Raw genomic sequence first — 22692 nt, 5'->3', positions numbered from 1 at the left:
CATACAAGATTATAGAAGTTATCATAATATCTTATTTCTAAATTTATTTACAAACTCGACTTTATCTATATCTCGCCATTTTAACGATAACACATAGACAAGACTTGAATTAAGGATAATATATAATCATAAATTTAAATATTAAATTTATGCAATTCAAATTTTATGGCGTCTTCGTTTTACTAGACAAAATAAAAATCTTATAAAAAAAATGGCGTAAAACCAGTTTACTCTCTCCCGTTTACCTCTACTAGACAAAAGGTCATAAAATCCCAAAATGCCTTTATAGCAGACACCTCTCCAGAGCTATACTCCCACATAAGCACTCGATGGACAAATAGTGTCGTTAACATTTAACCGCCCGCGACGTGGGCTGGTGACGTCACCCAGTGTACCACTCACCACACTAACCCAGTTACATTAACCCAGTACTAAGTCAAAGGTGACTTTAAACATTTGTTTTCAATACAATTCAGTTCAATGTATTTTAGTGGCACTCCTATTGCTACTATCGCATGTTAAATTAAGAGTCTCTTTGAAAATATTTAAAATAAGCCATTGAAATTGTTTACTAATAGCATTAAGGTATCTAATATTTCATTCAAAAATGTTGGACATAAAATATATCCTAATTAGCACGCAATAGGTAAGTATATCCTTGCAAAATTTGCACAAAAACATATATTGTGGCCTTGGCAATCTAATCGTGCGGTTTTGCGACTTAAGATAGGCGATCACTATCTTAATGCTAATTGTGAGTTCCTCCGAGCTCACTGATGTTTTAATTGGCTACAGTCTGATAAAGGAATGTTCAATAAGTAGACATTATATTTGATAAGATTAGGGGGACAACGTTGCTCGCGTCCGTAGGACTTACCATCTTTTCCTCTAAAGACCCACCCTACACGTGTCCCCTGGGTGGTGCCAAATGAGCAACTAACGCCGAGTCGTAGGCGGCGGTCAACTAACCTACATGAGCCTAACAGCTTGCTATATTGGAGGTAGGAAATGACCTTCACACCCGTAAACTTGTGGTCATGTTTCGCAAGAACGGGGACCTTGGCTTGATTGCCTGGGTCACGAGGATGACAACCTCTTATAAAAAAATACCCCAATCCTAAGGTGTGACCGTGCTGAAAGGATGAATGGCTGTGGGTTAACAGTCGCTAGCGCAAACCTCGATGGACCTGGCTCACATCGTTGTAGAGTGCCTTCTCACAGGAATGGGCGTTACCCTGTGAGCGACCTATTTTATCGACCCTTCTCGTGGGAACAAAAACGAGTACCATTCCAGAAACCCAAACACAACCACAACAGAAAATACTTAAGCAACAAGCACTTCACCCTTGCTATTTTAGCAGACAACGCTCCTCATCCCTTACTGAAGTAAATAGGGGACTGACGAGAGAGAAAACCTCAACTATAACAGTTGAAACTCAACCACAACCAAGTATAACTGATGACATTACTTTACGTGAATCTGTCTCGGAATACCCTGCTCCGCCACCTTGGCAACGTGTACCATTGTCTCGTAGCAATAAGAAAAGAAAAATGAGTGAGTCACCTCCACAGAAAGCCACAACTGCGACCGAGAACCGGTATGGTAACCTACCACTCGATCCTAAAGAAGACATTATTGCTACAAAAACTCTTAAGCCTAGCAAACCACCTCCAATAGTTTTAAGTGGTATAGAAGACGTTAATGAATTAACTAAACTTATAGAGACAGTTAGCCATAAAGAAGAATATAAACTGAAACTTATAAGCAAAAATATTCTTCATGTTCTTATTAAAACTTCAGAAGATTACAAGAAAATTATTAAACTTCTTAGAGATAATGGCCTCATAGGACACACTTTTACCCCTAAAGAGGCAAAATGCTATCGATTTGTCATTAAGAACTTGCATCACCTTACTCCCCTCGAAGCTATTGTTGAGGCTGTTGAGGGAACTAATAACAAGGTAAGAGGTGAAATAATTAATGCGCGATATGGCCCTGACAAGAAACCGACAACAACCTTTTTCGTCAATATTGAACCAGGGGCTAACAACCCTCTGGTAAAAAACATTAAATATATTGCCCAACAAAAAGTCAAAATCGAAGATCACCGAAAATCAAAGTTTATTGTTCAATGTCAACGCTGCCAACAATACGGTCATTCAAAAAATAACTGCATGAGACCGTTTAGATGTGTGAAATGTGGTGAAGGCCATAAAACTTCAGAATGCAAAAAGAAAGATAGGACTACTCCAGCTAAGTGCGCCTTATGCTCCTGTGATCACCCCGCAAACTACAAAGGCTGCCAAATATATAAAGAAATAGTAGCCCGCAGGAACAAAATCCCTACCCTTAAGTCAAAATTTCCCTCCCAAGAAAAACCAAAAGAAAAGATAAACCTAGCTGGTATACCCACTGTCCAAAACCTGGAATCTGAGAAATCTAGTACTAACCCAAATAACACATACGCTGATGTCGTTAAAGGAAGATCACACCCCCTACAAAATTCTTCAACAAACCAACAATCTAATTCTATATTAGAAGATATATTTGAATGAAAATGAGAAAATGGATCTCTTAATTCAACAAATAGGCTCGCTCGTAGGGCTTATAACCACCCTAATATCCAAACTTTCAAAATGACTTGTCTACGCATTGCCACGTGGAATATCAATGGACTTGCTCCTAATACTAAAGAACTTGAGATCATCATGAAAACCAACAAGCTCGATGTCTGTCTTATATCAGAATCGCACACTACGGCCAGATCGCGAATTTGCATTCGGGGATACTGTGTGTATTTTACTTCGCACCCCGATGGCGGAGCACATGCTGGAACTGCAATAGTAATTAGGGATAATATAAAGCATTGCCTACTCAGACCGTATAAAACCAACTATGTGCAAGCTACAACCATACAGATAAATGACCAAATTGGACCACTAAATCTCACAGCCATATACTGTCCTCCCCGTCATATTGTTAAAGAGAATTTGTTTACTCAATTCTTCAAAGGATTGGGAAAACGCTTCATAGCTGGCGGTGACTGGAACGCGAAGCACTCGTACTGGGGATCGAGACTGATAACTCCCCGAGGCAGGGAATTGAAAAATAGTGTCGAAGCCAACCATTTGCTCACTATGTCGACTGGAGAACCTACATACTGGCCCACTGATATCAATAAAACACCCGATCTTCTGGACTTCTTTATAACAAAAGGTATATGTCAACAGAATACTCATATCGAGACAAGCCTAGATGGATCTTCTGATCACACACCAGTACTGTTGACTGTGGGTTCGACTGCCTTATTCCGAGATACCCAGAGCTCGTATTTAACCAATGTAAAAACAGACTGGAACTGCTTCCGAAAACATCTAGAGGACAATATTATTCTCAAGCTTCCACTTAAAACTGCTGAAGACGTAGAAAATGCATCTCTATACATAACAAATTTGATTCAAGTGGCAGCGTGGCTAAGCACTCCTATATTGAAAGAGTCACATGTCAATACTTTGATTCCACTTGAATTACGCGAAAGAATAAGTGAAAAGCGTCGCCTTCGTAGGGTTTGGCAGCTTTCCCGTAATAGCGAAGATAAGAAACTCCTAAACAAAGCTATTAAGGATCTTAAAAACCTCCTTCATGTAACTGCAAATGATTCTGTCAAACAAAGACTAGAAAAAATGTCACCTAACGCTCATGGAATACACTCCCTCTGGAAGGCCACCAAGAACTTACCTCAGCCCCAACAGTGTTCTCCTCCAATTAGGAACGGAAACACTTGGGCTCGAACAGACGCAGAAAAAGCTGAGACCTTCGCTAATTATCTCACTGAAGTGTTTAAGCCTAATGAAGCAGTAAACCCTGAAGACCCTGAAATAGATCGTGTTCTAAATCAAGATCTACAATTATCTTTACCAATAAAACCGACTTCTCCACGGGAACTACTGAAAGAAATCGCCGACTTGGACTCAAAGAAGGCTCCTGGCTTTGACATGATTACTCCGAAGGTAATCAAAGAGCTTCCTAGAAAGTGCATCGTCTTTTTGACATCTCTTTTTAATGCAATATTCAGAACATCTCATGTACCTACAATCTGGAAAATATCAGAAGTAGTTATGATACACAAACCCGGAAAGCCAGTCAACGATGCCTCATCTCATCGTCCGATTAGCCTAACTCCGATCTTAAGTAAATTATGGGAAAAGATTACTCTTACTCGGTTACGCCCATTTATAGACTCTGACCAAGTCATACCTGACCACCAGTTCGGTTTTCGAAGGAAACACTCGACCATAGAACAAGTACATAGAGTCTACCACACTGTGCGACACTGTCTAGAGAAAAAAGAATATTGCTCGGCTGTTTTCCTAGACATCCAACAAGCTTTCGATCGAGTCTGGCATAAAGGGTTACTATACAAAATAAAAAAAAGTATTCCGCATACCTTCTATCCTTTACTAGCCTCATACCTCAGTGAAAGAATGTTTAGAGTAAAATATGGAGATGCCAGATCTGCTCTACATAGCTGCTATGCCGGAGTACCCCAAGGATCGGTTCTTGGTCCTACATTATATAACATATTTACTAGCGATCTTCCCCAGCTGCCTAATGTAACGGTGGCAACATATGCTGATGATGCAGCATTCCTCGCCTGTAACACCAACCCAGAGGAGGCGACTAATTTACTACAAGTTCAACTCGATTACACAAATGAGTGGCTTAATAAGTGGCGTATTAAAGCTAGCGTCCCAAAATCTCATCACATAACGTTCACCTTGCGACGCGAGAACTGCTCAGCGCCCAAATTAGGTAACAACAGCTTACCACAATCAACCTGTGTCAAATACCTGGGGTTCTATCTGGACAGAAGGATGACATGGAGGGAACACATAAAAAATAAGCGAAATGAAGTAAATTTTCGATTCAGAAACTTACTTTGGCTTCTCGGGAGGCAATCGACCCTATCCCTGAGCAATAAACTGAGAGTTTACTGCTCGGTGATTAAACCGATTTGGACTTACGGTATTCAGTTGTGGTCATCGGCCAGCAAATCCAATATAAACTGCCTTCAAAGAACACAGAACAATATTCTAAGAACGATATCAGCTGCTCCATGGTACGCCCGCAATTCAGAAATCCACGAATATCTGGAAATGCCCACAGTCACTGATGAAGCAAAACGCTATACAGCTAAATACAAAGATCGTTTGACATCACACCCAAACCCATTATCACACATACTTTTACAGCCTAAAAGTATACACAGATTGAAGAGAGCTGATGTGCTTCCTTATTAAGACGAACTAAGGCACTGGCCTTACCTTCGTCCAATCGTCCAAATAAACTCAACCTATCTGATTATAGTTGTTTGACTGATTGCAGATTTGTGACATCAAAAAAAAAAAAAAAATATATTTGATAAGATATATCTTTGAACGTACCGCGTCATGCAACCTTTTACTTGTAGTTATAGTACTGGCAACCAAGCTAGAAGCTACCACTTAATAATAGAATGGATTGGGATATTTAGGAAGCTAAATAAAATCCTTGAACGAAACAAATTACTTACCTACTAAAATAAATTGCAATAATTTACCTACCAAGTTTTGATCCCCCGTTATTACTATGTACTTGAACTACGACCTGCGTTTTAGTCATTTAACAAATAAGACAAAAAAACTCCAAATAAGTATTCTGCAAGTTAGCGCACAAGGCTAGTGCTGCCTTGTAACACCGTACATTGCAATTAGGCGTCACTTCCTTCCTATTTCGACTAATTTTAAGCTTGTAAAGGAACATAGTTTATCCATGCATATACATTTACATCTTGACGTAATGGTATTTCCAAATGATGTTATTGTGGTAATAAATAGATTTTATGGTCTCACTATGTATGTAATCTTCGTTTTCAGTTAAACGTGCGTTTTCAAAGAAGTAAGTATTAACCATAATAATATGGTTAACTACACTTTTGGAACATTAGGTATTATTTTTTTACAGAATGAATAATTTTCCAAGCAACAGTCTCAAATTTATCCTCAACTTATCTAAACGATATTTTATTGTAAATTATCCAATGATGATACCAATTTTTTGTAAATGTTTATTTAACTATCTGGCGATTTCATTTTTGTGTCTATTTTCCGCAAATACTGATTTAAGGTTTGGGTCATCAACAGTTCGCATAGCAAAACCATTGCAATGTGAACGATTCGCGGCTGTAATTAAAAAAGTCAGAAAATGTGCGAGTAATATCGCAAATATTAAAACGAAAACGTAACAGTGGAACCGGAGAACACCGCGACCGAGCTACGGAACAAAAGTACAATCGCAATAGATTGTGAAAATGCTTATTTGCGTTTTATTGTTCCGTTCTCATTGTTAATTCTGGTTTAACATTTGAGAAATTATCATTTTTAACAACAAAAAATATATTATTTGTCATTTGTGAAAAACGGATAGAAATTCTGCAGTGTTCATCAATCCGATATTTAAAATATAATATATATTGAACTAAAAATTTTGATGGAAATCTAAAATATTTGACCAACATCGTGTTGAGAACGTATGCCGTGCGATAACTTGAAGAAATTCGTTTAAGCAAAAACACACTAAAAAACTAAAACATACATTTGAGAAATTATTTAATCAATCGAACAATGTACAATATACAATTAGTGTAGAATAACGAACGTTCGGCTGAAAGCCGGCACAATCACGCCAGCGCTAGTCAAGCGCGGAGTCCTTGAGTCCGATAATGCAGTCGATTCTATTTTAATTACAATCATTTTTCTCACTAGGTACTAAGTAGCTATTTAAATTTTACAAAATAGTACAAAATGGCGGAACAAATATCTCGTCATAGTATCAATTACGCAGTCATGTAACAAGAAAATTATTTTTTGCACGTGTATTTCAGATCAAATGATTATGATCAGTAACGTGAGATTACACGGAAAAAATTAGCCCAAACTAAACGCGAGTAACTTTTAGGAAACCTGTGTAAAAAATATAGATAGACTATATATAATCAATAAGCAGCCACGCGAAGCAATAACTGCGTGAAGCAGCTCCGTCAACGTGGCTCGACCCAGGAAAGTAACAGCACACGTCAGTCTACCTCGGCCGAGTGAGCACTTTGTCATGTCATATTTTCGATTTGAGTAACATTCGCGTTCGCGGCAATTTTCCAACAAGCATGTCTTTGCATTGGCGGACTGTCTTCTCCTTGATATGATGATTCTTTCCTCACATAACGTGTGTCGTGTACTCACCCTCGCGTCGTACACCCGGGTGAGCGCGTCGTACCGTATGGAGCCGAGGAAGATGACCGCCTGCGCGGCGCACCCGCGCCCGCGCGCCACGAGCTCCACGCACACCATCTCGCCGTCGCGCACCACTATGTCGCAGAACACCTGCAAGTACATACAAATTGAACACTCAAACTTGGTATAAACCACACTTTATTTAATATACACATTATACAAGCCATATAACATATCGTTCAAACCTTCATACTTAGCATACCATTGAGATCTGCTGTAAAGACACACTCAAGAATAACAATTGTAGGAACTAAGGATACGTGTTTGAGGTAATATCCTCCTAACAGATGGTCAAGTGAAATGCCATAGAAATGATCTGGAAATTTCACCCACAGTCCTTAAACAATTTTTTTTTTATAGCAGGAGAAACTTTTATATGCAGACAAATCGTTATTTTTACAGTTCTTCAGTCACGAGAAAATAATGTTTGATATAAATTCGTGTTAAAAACGAAACGATTGCATTGAACTTTGAATACAATGCTTCCAAGAAAACATGCAGTAATTTACATTTTTACTGTATTCATGTAATTAAGTACCATACGATGACTCGTAATTTTACAAATGTATAAAGATTATTAGCAAAAACATAATATTATAATAATTTGCTCGTTTTACGTTTAAACAGCACAAAGCAACAAAAATATCATAATCTTATATTAAGTATAACGATTTCCATTATAATATGATCAAAATTATCAGTGTGATACAATTTAAAGGCGCGTCAACATATATAAAAGACAATACCATTAAAATATGTATAATGAAATTTATAAATAACTGCACAGTTTCGTTCCTCTACTTCCAGAAAACAATTCTACTCCTTTATAATACGAAACAGCATACATTCTTAAATTTTCAGACAAATGTAATTTCATGCCAAAATGCCAAGCGTTTGCATGAAATTGAGGTGTTGGCAGATCGCGTCCTAACATTACTTGGCAAAACGTATCTGCCATACGATGATGTACGGCGTTACCTTACAACGGCACAATCATTTTAAATTGAAGCTATTTGATTTACAATGAAACTGTCTTTGTTAGACGATACGCGATGAGTTGTTTTTCCGTAGACATAGAAAGTTCTAGAATCGCAAATGCTTTATGTGTACATGAAAAACCTCAATGTTCGTAAAATGCATTGTAGATTTTATAATCGTTTGGTAAGAGTATAAAAAAATACAAAGTATCGTTGCAGAATAACAATAGATGTAAAACATATGTGCTCTTGTTATCAACGTGCACGCGCTCAATCTTGACGAGATAAGACTCTCTATCAGCGCAACATCCGAGCCGAAATATTTCCACTTGTTTCATATTGCAATAAAAAGCGAATGCGATAAAACTAGCGAAAATGTTAGCACTCTGCTCTCTCAGACATAAACAATATTTACAAAAAATACAATCTTAGTGGAAGAAAATACTAACACTAAATGATACTTTCGTCTATCCATGGACTATATTATCTACTGCAGCATTATGACTCAAATGCAGTCTGCATCGTATTACACATACATCCGTTGTTAATACTATTAATGATATAGTATTTTAATTATTTACTTATTACGCTTCTAGTTACCTTTATCAGCACAAAGCTAGACAAGGTCTCATGTAACGTAACGCGGAAGATTGCCTCGCAGATAACAGCGCAGCTCAATAGATGCTCACAATAGTTGGTAATGAATCACAGACGACAAACGTTTGATTTATTAACTCTGCCAATGTTAACTGTAGTACTTACAAAACGTAAAAGTTACAATCCTCCCCATAGCTCGGGAAACATATTATGAGGTATCGCGAAGAACTGGGTCACGACTCGCGAGATAGTCAAGACGTGCAGAATAATCGCTTACGAGTGGGATTAGCCGCAATTTATCATCGCTGTACGAAATGTCGAATGTATATGTGGAGAAAACGTCGTTCTTTTCAACGTACATTATCGTATGAGATTCATTCATATGACTATACAAAAACGTACCTATTACAAATTTTTTCTTAATGATTCGAAACTAAAAGAGACAATAATAATTAACAAGATACAAAAATAGTGACCCTACCAAAAAATGTGAACTTTTTTCGTAAATAAACGTGCAGTATTCCCAAATCCTGGCACTACCACGCGAAACATCGCACAAATCGAATCTCGATGCGGGTACATGCACGCTCCGGGCACACATCCAAACAAACGTTGTTTGTTTTCAATAGCGGCGTCTGATAACGCGCCGCGTCACGGATAATTTTACCCTCTGCGTCACAACGTGATTCATCTTACATCTTATGCAGTGTCCACTGATTCCCGGAAACTCATTACTAATATCTAATTGTATTTAACGATATGGATGCTGCTGAACAAACAAGAGGTAATGTTATTGCTAATCGGCCTTAATTCGTGTTCCAGCATCCGCTAATTGTAATCAGCTTAGGAACACACAAAGCACTAATGAATCAGAGTAATTGGTACCACTGAATAAATATTTTTTTAGTAATCATTATGTTGATTTAACAGACAATCATTACAATTATTACCTATATTAATCAGTCACTTCGATATTATCAAACATCATCGCCTTAATTGGTTAACAGTTGAAAAATTTTAGTTTTTAAATTTATATTTGGTTAACAGTTTTATTTACTTAGAAAGCCAGTAAGTACCATGACACCGAAAAAAATATATTATTTAAAAATTTAATTTAAAAATTTCGCGTTCACATTGTAAATGATAATTTCAAAGCCCTTAGGTATAAAAGTTGGTTGAAATACGTCACGTGAATTTTAATTAGCGACTCAGTAATCCCTCTGGCCCGACCATCATGCAAGCTATCAATGACATTCAAGGCGTATATTACTAATTATTTTGTAATTTGAGTCATTCTTACCTACATGCTTATCTGTTACTTATAATTATATTCGACCAGACTGAGTGACATAATCCCGTATACAGCGGAATATTTTGTGAATTGCTGTGAGATTTATTTGTAAACAATATATTATAATGAAGGATATATGCTATTTCAAACCGATGATGCATAGAAAATTCCTAGATGATATGCTAAAGTTGTGTCACTATATAACTGAGAACAAATTGTTTTACAGAAATATGTTTGATACATAAATGGAAGATGTAATTACATATACATTAAGAACTGTTTAATTGTAACAAAAGTACAACAATTCCATTAGATGTCCGGGATGTCCCAACAAAGCAAACAAACCAGCCCACGCTTTCAAACCAACTCGTGAGAAGTGCGTGGGTTTGAGCGAGGTAATAAATTTCAAACAAAAATGGCCTCCGAGTCCCAAAACAGAATCACATCTTATAATTTAAACTAATGACGTAGCCACATTTTTAAATTAAGCTGGATAATTGTCAAATAATATGACGAATGAAATGCTCCAAAAATATGCTCAGAAAATTTACAAATCCAAGTCTCCAGAAAACATTAAGAGGGCTATTCGGGCCACGATCGCTATTTATAGGCCTAGTGTAAACACTGAAACGATCAATTAACAATTAGGGGTAGTGGGCCGGCTGGAGTTACTCCAAGCGCCCGCTATTGCCAAGTGGAACGAAATACTACGAGACAGTCCCGTAGACAATACATTATGTTACCAAGAAATGAAATTGATCAAGGATGATCATTCATGTGTAGTTGATCTAAGTTGATAGATCTTATCGTAAATACAGGCGTCGTAAATAATATTTATTGCTGAATTTATGAAGATAATACTGATAATCCTATTGAAGCAGAATTTAAATAAGACTTAACAATACGTTGTAAAATGTATTGAATAAGTATAGTAAATGTTAAAAGTTCACGTCTGTTTAAACAATCAATTATTATATTTCATAACATTTTAGGATAGAAAATAAAATCCAACAGAAAATCATGGCGCCAGAACAGGCTCGTAAACAAAAACGAATGGCAAATATATGAAATAGATGCGACAAACAAAAATATGTGCTATCTGCAAAATAATTAGCAAAAAGATAAGCTCGGGGGCGACAGACCGGTCCATTGGTTACACATTGGTCGCCACGTGACGCGCGACAATCAATTTGCGTCAACAACACTCCACACCGTGTCAATGATTGAAAGTCACATTTCGCACAAAATATTTCCACCGTAAAAGACTTTTTGTGGAATGCTCAAAAATTATTCCATTGAAGCAGCTGCTAAGGCTCTCGCTATCAGTGTCGCTTTGAAGTACATTCAAGTATTTTTGAAACCCTCAAAAGCTTTATTTTTAAATAAAAATCTCTTTTAGAGCCTCGAATTTGTTTACGTTTTAGCATTCGGATATTACTATGAAAAACAGGATGTGAAATTAACAAATTCAAGAGCATTTTTTGACACAAAATTAAATTTTTAATAATCATGCAACGTTCACATGCTCTTATTATGAAACTAATTACATATTTACATACAAAAAGGATATTTTAAGTAGTTCTTGGATCACATTTTAATATTAACATCAGCAAGTCATAATGTATAATCAAAAGCGGACTACATTGTGTATAACACTCTAATGAAGTGGAATTTTATCATTCTGGGATTATCTTTCACAAGATATTATTTATTAACTATATATATTTTATTGTGTTATTATTATCGTTGTACATACATTATTGCTACATATTTTTAATTAACGAATAAATTTTCATAATTCGCTCTTTCTTATTAGATCTCTTGAATGTAGGTATTTATTAAACCAAAGCACCTCAGTCTCAGACCTAAATAAGTCAGTATATTATTTCAAGAAAATATAAAAAAAAATAAGTTCACGTTTTAAGCTGAACTTGCTGTTTGCATTTCCATATTAAACAGTTATTCTTCACACCGCACCCATAAAATAGTCACAGAAAGTTCGAGATGCCGATAGATTCATAAACTTGTTTACGTTACTTGACCTTTAACTGTCATTAATAAACGAGTTACTACAATCGCAGGGTTTCTCATCGATACCAAATATGAAAACATCGAAACTTAATTGTTTACATTCAACGATCAGTAATACAGTCGTGCAAGGAAGCGGTAACTGTTTATCATATAGAAGTTCATTGATGGTTTACTACAATACGAGCGTGTGATGAAAGCACACGACATGAGTAGTGCTAGTACGAGTTCCGAATTTCAAGTAGAGTTAGCTAGCTACTAGTTATTATTCTGTGGTAGAGTGCGGAGCGGAGTGCCCGGTGCGTGTGCACCGACGCGCACTCGGCACGCACCGGCCGCCGAGCGGTCGACGACGCGCGGTGACATAGGAAACATGTTGTGCCACAATAATCCTTCTAAGTGCCTACGTAATATATACGAGATTAATAACTAAATGTAAACGGCCTTCATTGGAATACATTAGATGAACAGGTAAAACAACGAATATAAAATAATCAGTGGAAATACGAACTCGACTCAAAGTAGTTATTTATTTCTATCATTTATTAAGATACATTCAACAAACAGCCAAGAGGCATTCTAAGACGATACGGAACAGAATGGCCCTTAGGTATGTTCATTCCGAGAAGATACTAGCTAGCTAGCAATTAATATAAAACACGTTTGGTTAACTATGACTTGCTCCGTGGTACTGGGATGTTTATGCGGTTGCGTCACATCATCTCAAAATAGACAGAAGAAATACGGAAAATACTGACTAATGCGTACAACCACAACTGAAATGTTTACAAATTGATTTCCACTCGACTAACACAGAATGTTAATCTTGATAAAGCAAATTAAACCTCCGTTTTCTATTCGATTGGCATTTGGAATTATGATATGCTAAGCGATGTGGCCGCAATTTTTATTTATTCAGAATGGCTTGAATAAGATATAAAGTCAAGTGCTAGTAAGGTAAAAATAAAAATAATAATTTTTAGAGATTCTTCGATTACGAGTACATATTACGATTGGAGCATAAATCTAAGATTCTAGTGCAACACCAATTCCCGTAAGATTGCCCAGAGGAAAACATTTTATTATCAGAATTAGCATTATTTGCAACTATCAAAATAAACCAATATAATATATTCAGTCACATGGAAAACAGACTATCAAAACAAGATAAAATAGAATTAAAAACGTTACAAGTATCGTATCATTATCAGGCCCGATAGCTGTATCACAACGGATCGCGATCGCTGCAACAAAGCTTGTCTTTAAGCGGTCAAGTAGAACAGCCCTTTACTTTCAAAAAATAACATACATTTACACAACATTATATAAGAACACTTGGAATTTGATTTCGAAATCAAAAGCTTAAAATAAACCGTTGTTCTTTCGTCGCTATCGGTGGTAATTAAATGTTAAATATAAAGATAGTCAAATTATTATTATATGTTAGATATCTTTCAAGGTTATAAGCTTCGTAGCGACACATTTCAAAGTCTAAAGTATATAAATTTAATTATTATGTAGAATATTATACACTTCGTAATATTTATTTTCCATACTGACAATAAATTGAAGGTCACATATGTGACCATAATATGTGACACAGGGCACTGCTCTGGATTGTTTTTCCAAAAAAGACATGAAATTCGGTAACTATAATTGTTTGGACCATGGGTGAACTCAAAAATTCCTCTCATAAAATTCCAATCAATGAATGTCAAATCTGACATGATATGAATCCCAACTCTGATAAGCGACTTTTTTGCCAATTTTTATCAACCCGATACGGATGTAATATAAGATTAACGTTTATCCTGTTAAATAAAACACGATGCTAATTCACATTATCGTATTATAGAGGAAGCAATACCGGACCGCGCTCAAGAAGTTCGCTAATGGGATTGTGGCGAGAAGCCGTACAGACTACTCCCACAGTCATGGAGTTCATTGGAAACTTGTGAAATTTAATTGATTGATCCACAATTTTCTAGAAACTCTTTGCGTAGTTCTTTTAATTTAAATTGAAGAACGAGAACGATATTTTATTTTTCTTTCTGTTAGCGTTGAATTAATGCTTTACTAAACTATTAAGTCTTGACAATTTTCTTTTTCAGTTTCAAGAAACGTAACAACAATAGCAAAACGTAAACAGTCGGTTCTTTTATACAGATCTATACGTAATCTACAAAAAAACTGGAGCATTGTCAATATTATGCGTATCCAGAGGCATCAGTTTCTGCTATCACTTTCTACTAAATTATCAGCAAGCCTTTGTTATATTGTTTCAGTTAAAGACCTCGCTCTCAATCCTGATAATAATCTATACAAATCTGATCTCGATTCATGTAAATCCAATGATATTATACTACACATAAAGCGAATGGATGGTATGAATGCAAAGAAAGGCATATCAGTAAAAGCATTTTGGTTCGTGCGCCGCGCTCCACTGGGCCAGACTGAGCTCGCGACGTTTATTGATATCTGAATGCACCGACGACTTTGTATTCGATTTTCTATTGCAATACTGCTTTTACTTTAATTCAGTATATGTATTTTATATCCGAAAATTTTTAAAAGAGAATACTTAAAGTATTTCTAAAACTGAATAAAATAAATTCTTTTCCAAAATTTGGGTTATCTTAAAAGCAAATTTGCATTTTGGGCCAAACAAATTGCATGACACTTTCTTTCTAACTGTATTTTTATCTTTATTTCTTATGTATTTACTAATGTTTTACTTTAACAAAGTTTCAAGCAATGACCACATCTATTTGACCTTATTAGTTTGTAAATAATATGTTAGTATCACATACTGTCATTTCACACCAAAGTGCATCAGATACGCACACATACCGTTATTTAACTGTTCCACATTCGCCTGCAGCACAGCGATTGCAGAATTCCAGTTGCATGTAATTTTTTGTGTCTTGTGAAATTTTATACACACGTGTATCATCTCGCGATATATCTAGAGCTAATACACTGTTCTTATTATACTAAAAACAAACGATCTATACGAATCTAGTTGAAAAGTAAACAAACAGTTTTGTATCCAAGGCCTATCCAACTCGGCTCTCCAAAATTATTTATCTTTACGTGTAGACGACGGCTTCGTATGAGATTTATTCCGACGCCTAATGCATCGTTTACTTAACACAAAACCAATTTCAATATTTCCAAGGGTGTTTTAACGAAAAAAAAATTTCAACCAAAGTTTTATTTTATACCATAAAGAATATTATATTCGTGCTTCTCACTACCCATGACCCATGCCAAGCAAATTTTCCAAATTTGTCAAACATAAAGAATTGCCAAAATTTCTTGCATTTGCAGTACATCAAGCATCATCATTGCATTCACTCAAGTTGCAGGTAACTGAATTCAGAAGGTGACTGTAGAAATTATTGCTCGCAATTTTTAAACGCAACTTATGAGTTAAGAGTTTACATAATTTAATTGAATTTAGTTAAGACGAGAAAAACGACTTGACTATAAAGTTTTAATGAACTGGCGCAAACAATAATGTCTATGCAGCTCCATAGCATTCGAGGAACAAAGAGCTATTATACTTGAACAATACCAAAATCAACAGAAACGGCTTCATTACGCCTCTCCTATTAGCATTACTTTTAATTTGATTAGAGAAACCAACGTTTCGCGACGTTGGCACGAAGCCACCGGGTTTCTAATCTATGAAATGCACTCGCGATCGCAGGAATAAAAAGCGGCACTTCAATCACATCTGAGATCGATCTTTATGCATGCTGTAAAGTTTTCACCTCTCTATTCGATTATACGTTTCTTTTTATGGTAGTGTAGGAGAAATAAGGAAACCAAATGCCTCGTGATTATACGCCAATAAATAAACAAAAAGGTTATGCGATGAAGATGTGATGCACACATAAAATAATTGTGTATGGGTTCTGTCCTTTTCTAGAGGTCGAAAAGGAGGACCTTAAAGGTCTAATTCGAAACAAATTCATACTAACTCAATGATAAATCCTTAATTAGTGTAAGAATTTGGTTCCAAGTACCCCGGTACGAGTGTGACCGTATTCGTCTCGCATACTGTGCCCACGTACAAAACTTATCTAGTTCCTCGAATCAATTGCCTCTAAAAATAGAATTAATTAGAGTGATACTTAATATGAATGGCACTTCTGAAACACTCCACTGCATCTATGAAAGCTTAACGTAATTGAGAGGCATTTTCATTTTACTTATGTAACTTAGATAATAATGATTTTCAAAGAAACGTTAAAAACAAAGTATAATTTCCTGAGGATTTCCTTGTTTAATGAGATATATTAAACAAAGAAACACTTAAAATTTATAATATGTACGAAATTAAGTACACGTAGTATATTTTTTTAACCAATAAATCCAACTTACTAAGAAATACATAACATTAAAAAACTAATAAAGTGCACACCAATTCCTTTTCAAAGATAAAGTGCATATAAATTACACCCATACATCTTGCTACTCTCGTCTGCTTAATGTACCTATAAAATCATTGTTCCGGGAAATACCCGCAGAATCCGCATTAAAAACTTCAAAGCCGCACGATCCAGGAGTTAATAAACTTAGTAAATGTACCATAATGTGATAGTTTACAATTAGCCTTTAACTCGGTGAATAAACGGATTTTTCTTCACCGAGCCATACATCAAAGGTTAGCCAGAATAACAAGTTGTATTTAAGGAATGTTTATCTTGGCAAATTTTTGAAAGCATTGATAACGTGTTTAAACAGTAACGATTAATCTGTAAGTGTAAAATAAATCGTCTTAGCTGACACATATTAATAAATATAAATTATATTCGCGAACTACCAGTATAAGAAAATATTTCATCCAGGACGGAAGTCTTAGTATAAATTATTTTGGAACAAAACTCGGCTGTAGGTGTAGTGTAGTGAAAAACAAACAGCCTTTGTCAATATTGGCATAAATTCAAACAAACATTAGCACACGCAGTTCTCAACGAGAGTTTAAATAATTTTGCCAACTTTACTGTAACTTTTTAATTGCTCATAAGTTTGTTTGTACATGTTCATGAACAAAAGTGTGTACGCTCACAGAATAATCAACAAAATTTGAATTTATTGTAGCTAAAAACTGACTTGTCCAGTTTCTTAGCTCATTCATAATGTTTCAACTTACGTAGGTAGTCATAAAATTATCTACTTATCAATAATAACAACTTCTAACGCTATTAACAAAAATCAATTTAAATTCAATACATATTACCAAAATTTAAGAATAAGAAATTAAATTAAGAACTTAAAACGAACCTATAAAAAACAACGATCACATTCCTTAAAATTAATTCCCATTAATTAAATACCACCAATTGCTTGGTTAATCTTTAATAACCCATGCTTAGCCTATCGCTCAAACATCACCACAATAAAATGAAGGAAATGCGGGTACCTCGTCAAAGTTGTCGACCATAAAGCAAATGTGCGGGTACGTCATCTCCTCCCCCTCCCCCTTCGTGTCCATCTTGCGCCGGCTCGGCGACGCGTACACCTGCATCGGGATAATAGCGATTAGATCAGGATGTTTTGCTTTCAATATTTAGTTGGCAATTTCTCTAGTGTTGGTCATAATGTATCGTAAGGTGATCACAGAGCTAGTTTATCACGTTTATAAATTCTGTGAAATCAAAAGGCAGTATAGTGAAAATTAATTGTATAAATAATAGCCAATATTGCAGTAGGTATACTACATTTTTAAAGTAATTCCTTAAGAATACAACAGAAAACAATACCGAGAAAGTTATATAAATAATTTCCGCGATATCATTCTAAAAGTGAATGACTCCAATTTATTTAAAGTAAAAAAAGTTGGCAAGGCTCATAATGAACTCAGTATCATTTTTACATCTGTTTCACTGATCCATTTCTACGGCGACACAATACGTGATTCACGAAATATTTCCACAAAGCTGCTCATTGCACAAGCAAAACATAATGCTAATGAGCTGGCAAACAATTACCAGCAAACAATTAAACGTGCATTAACAATATCGCTTTTAAATTGCTACAATCGCTACTATAATAACCAAGAAACACCTGTTTAAAAATAGCCTTATTATCACCTTTTAAATGTATCGAATGCAATTTTCTGACGTTCGCTGGAAACACAAAACTTTCAACAACGTCGATAATAGCCCACCTACATAATTTCAACGATATAAAAGTATCGTTTCATCTCCTGAAAGCGACACAACAATGGGTCTAAAACGCGCCAATGAGAATCAAAACAATGCGTAAACAAAACAACAGTGTTTGATTGATGAAATCCACTTCTATGTAATATTTGCTTCATACGAGCGAAGATATTGATATACGTTATACCTAATAGAAATAAACTTAGAAAAGCATAGATAAAGTTTAATTTATAAGAAGTAATAGCAATGCTAATGTTGCATAATTACTTTAAAGAATTCAATCTAAAAAAAATTCAGATGCCTAATGGTTTACTCCGAATTGCATCATCCACAACCAGCAGTAAAGTACTGTGAAGCGAAAGCCTAAACAACATTGTCTTTATGAATTTTGGCAATTTGAACTCCCGTCTCGATGTTATTATATGCACAAATTGGCAAATACAGTCGGAATTGCTTATAACTCAGCGGTATTACGGGCTCACGGGCTCACCGTCTTCTAAATAATAAAACGCGAGGACGTTAGCGTGGCGGCGCGGTGCGAAAGCAGACGTTATTTACCGTCTATAAATATTGCTAAATGTATCAACTCGCTACCTCATGTAACGCTCACCAACTTTCGCAAAATGCTCACTTTTAAGTAATCTTTAGTTTACTGCAAAACGTTGATAACTTGATACTACAACATTAAAAAGGGCCTACTAAATGGAAGATCAATACGGTGGATAATGCTGTTATTGTTGAAGAATTTTGGATTATGAAATTTAACACTTTGTTTAATATATAACTTCTCGTACAATGAAGTACAACAAAGCAACAGCTGGTTTTTATCTGAAACGTTTTGTTGTTCATAAATTTATCGATAAAGACGGTTCATGGTCGAGTATTTTAAAAATAAAAAATTCACACCTACTTCTGACATACTTATAATGCAGACAGGGTTTAACGTCCTCTATGACATAGTTTTAAATAGCTCTAGAAAGGTGTTACGTTGCTATCTATTCCGATCTATTTATGCGACACGTAAACAATATTACGTGGCAAATCACTAACCTAATCGCCTTTGTTATCGTCGTGAGAACATTGACATTCCCACACAAGTTTGAGCTTTAATTGGGCGTCACTGCAACGATCCGCACAAACGACGCGTCTGTACGCTAAACAACTTCGCAAATTGCAACATTCTCATCACTACTATACATAAAATACAAAAATTAGCCCAAAGCTCTCGATCGTGGGAGCGGATGAATTCCGCTGAGTATGTTTTTACCCTTATAAAAAAAGTGACAAGACGTGACGCAACAATGGGACTTCATGCACTTTATATTGTGAGAACGAAGGGAGCCTACACTTTGATCTTTACCTGAGATGGAACCGTGCGAAATCCTTGGCAAATACAGTTGGCCATTTACTATCGTTTAAATTAATGTTGAGATAAAATATTGCAGATCATTAACAAAATGAAGATCCTCCCTCTTACAGGATATTAATAAAACGTGCATTAAATGTACCGAGTAACAAGAAGGCGCCGAGAAACATTTATGAGTAGAGTTACGTCACCAGGAGCAATAAAATCGCCATAAAATAGCCGAGTTTTCCACAAGTCTACAATGACTACTCTCAACAATATAAATTTCCGGGCCGCACCTTACTTTAGAATTCAACAAATGGTTACGTGATTAATCTTAAAAGATGTCTTCTCTTCAAAAGACTTTGGTCGCTAATGACAAGAAAGGGTGGAGATATGAATTTTTTATCGTCAAAATTTCAAAAATTCTGTGTTTATTTTTTTCATTCACGATTATACAACAGTTTATAAAAAGAAAATGTTGCATTGAGGATATTGCATTTATTCTTTCAAATATTATCGATATGATATGTTATTCATAATATCATCTTAAAATTGACTATACAATCAGCTTTAACATTTAAATAACCACAGAACAAGATACCGTCATCGTTAACATTGTGATTACAATGTCAAGAGAACCGCCCCCCCATTTCAAGACGATAGGCTGTTAATTCCATCGACGACAAATTTGATGAGGGTAACCCAGCCAATTTTAATTCCCCTCTTTCCAATAGCGCATGTACCTACCGCTCGAGCGTGATATATAGCTTGGCAAACAATTAAAATAGGTGAAGTTTCCGCGGTATCGGGCACTCGGCACAAATTACCGGTCCGCAAGTAGGCCAGTTTGCACTCCAGTGCGACCACCTTGACCCGCCGTCACAATCCACCTGCTTTTGTGCGAAAACACAATTAAAGCACTTAAGTATTATATACTATATTAGCTGCTTAGGTTGTACCCTAGAACTTCGACAGACCTATAGTATAACACTGAAACAAAGTTCGAAAGTCGATATGCAAATAATGGAGAGAGAACTTATTGTATACTTATTGATTTCTTGATAGTCGGGTGTACTAGAGCGCATATTGTAATGGCCAGATATTGTATTTCCATTTATGCTAAGTTAGTTCCAGCTAGGTTGTCAGGGATAGAAAATTATAACGTCTGGTATATCTTGCACCAACGCGAACATTAGAATAGATAAGACTACAGACCAAAAACTAAGCTCGCATCTACATCTGCTATATAAAATACTAGCTTACCGCCCGCGGCTTCGCCCGCTTTCTCTAAAACGATTTGAGTTTTAAACTATTCTAATTTCTATCTCTCAAGTTGGATCGAACTGCACATGGTGTGCGAATTTTATTATAATCGGTTAAGTGGTTTAGGAGTCCATTGAGGACAAACATTGTGTCACGAGATTTATATATATTAAGATGTTCGGTATAAATGTAATTTCGTAGAAAGAATGCGCAAGAAAGGTGCACTGAACGGCACGAACAATTTCAGCAAAACGAAATATTAAATTTCATTGCTTTCACTTTCCTCGCCTTACCTGCTGTTATGCAACCTTCAATTATCATTTTAAAGCATATTTCTTATAAACACCTTCGAATATTTTGAGGCTTCAATTCGTAGTTTTTGTTTTTTTGCTTATGTGAATAAAATATTTTTGACATTAGTTATATCTGACTCGGACTTCAACCTTCTTCATTTCTTCTGGTTTAATCCTAAGATTACAAAATAAAGTACAGATGGAGCATGACAACCGCCCGTCGCCCTTGTCAAAGAAAATACGAAATCAAAAACAAATACGTCGCTGCACCATTGCTATAACGCATAAAGTGTCATGCAATACGTCAAAAAGGGTTTGCAATTTTAGTAAAAAAATGCCGTCTTGTGATAATAAAACGCTGTAAAATTTGTTCCCGAAAACAAAAAAAAAGATAAAACATCGTTTCACAGGTTTTCTGTAGATTATTTGGCTGATTTATTTCTTTAATACGAATAATAATTTTACAGATATGAAGGAATACAAAACTTCAACGTATGTTGCCAGTATTTTGAAAATGAATTTGCCATTTTTATTGGTAAAACGGTAAAATGGTTAAAAGATCTTCAGGGTAATGCTGTTGGATTTTTCGATCGTGAATGTGATTATTTGTATAGTGCACTAAAGGTTCATGATAATTATTAGATTATTTTAATAAGCATAATACATTATTTTGTTACTTTTATAAAGCTTAAAAACGTCATAGTCGTTTTCGCTAGCGATTTAATTTATGTGAACTCCATGATGGATATGATGAAAATAAAATGTCCCGTATTCTCGACTAAAAACTACCGCTATTCGTATTCATATATTATGAAAAATAAAAAATAATATAATTATTATAGTTAATATTGAAACTTTTTTTATGTAATTTATTTAATAAAAAATTGAATACAATTATTTTGTCCATATATAACTTTAGTAGGCAGGTACTTTATGTAATAAAAGAATTTTAATAAAAACAAGTGTTGATAATTATTAAAAAAACAAAATACCCGACTGCACACTAAAAAAAGAGTAAAAATCCTATATTAATTACTCCCGTGATTGAAATGAATCTAATGATACCGCATACATATTTTTTTAAAGGGAAATTTAGAAAAAATATTATTATGTCTTTATCCCGTGGGACTTTTAGGATAAAATGTATCCTATGACACTCCCGTAATCAAGACAAATCTAACGATACCTCATACATCAAAATCCATCAAGCCGTTTAGGCTACAGGTGGTCACAAAGGAAAAGACATACATACATACTTACATACACTCGAAAAACATTACCCTCCTTCTTTGGCAGTCGGGTAATTAAAACTTGACTTCTCATTTATGTATATAGCCTACGTCACTACCGCCACTAACATAATAATTCAGATCATTGCAATGAAACCTCACAA

General features: G+C 35.4%; 2 protein-coding genes across 2 annotated transcripts in view; one reads left to right on the top strand and one right to left on the bottom strand.

Moving 5' to 3' along the window:
• LOC123692118 (uncharacterized protein KIAA0930 homolog) overlaps nucleotides 1–22692 on the bottom strand; it is a 52394-nt gene that overhangs the window by 11410 nt on the left and 18292 nt on the right. Inside the window, exons 4-5 of the mRNA XM_045636763.1 lie at nucleotides 17654–17752; nucleotides 7279–7419 (exon numbers count right to left, since the gene is read on the bottom strand). Of these exons, the coding sequence (XP_045492719.1) occupies nucleotides 7279–7419; nucleotides 17654–17752 (240 nt within the window). The remainder of the gene's footprint in view (nucleotides 1–7278; nucleotides 7420–17653; nucleotides 17753–22692) is intronic.
• LOC123692115 (phosphatidylcholine:ceramide cholinephosphotransferase 2-like) overlaps nucleotides 1–22692 on the top strand; it is an 83587-nt gene that overhangs the window by 45926 nt on the left and 14969 nt on the right. The window lies entirely within an intron of this gene.

The sequence above is a fragment of the Colias croceus genome, chromosome 5, assembly GCF_905220415.1.
Source record: "Colias croceus chromosome 5, ilColCroc2.1".
NCBI classification, from domain to species: Eukaryota; Metazoa; Arthropoda; class Insecta; order Lepidoptera; family Pieridae; genus Colias; species Colias croceus.
This window is presented reverse-complemented; position numbering and strand designations above follow the sequence as displayed.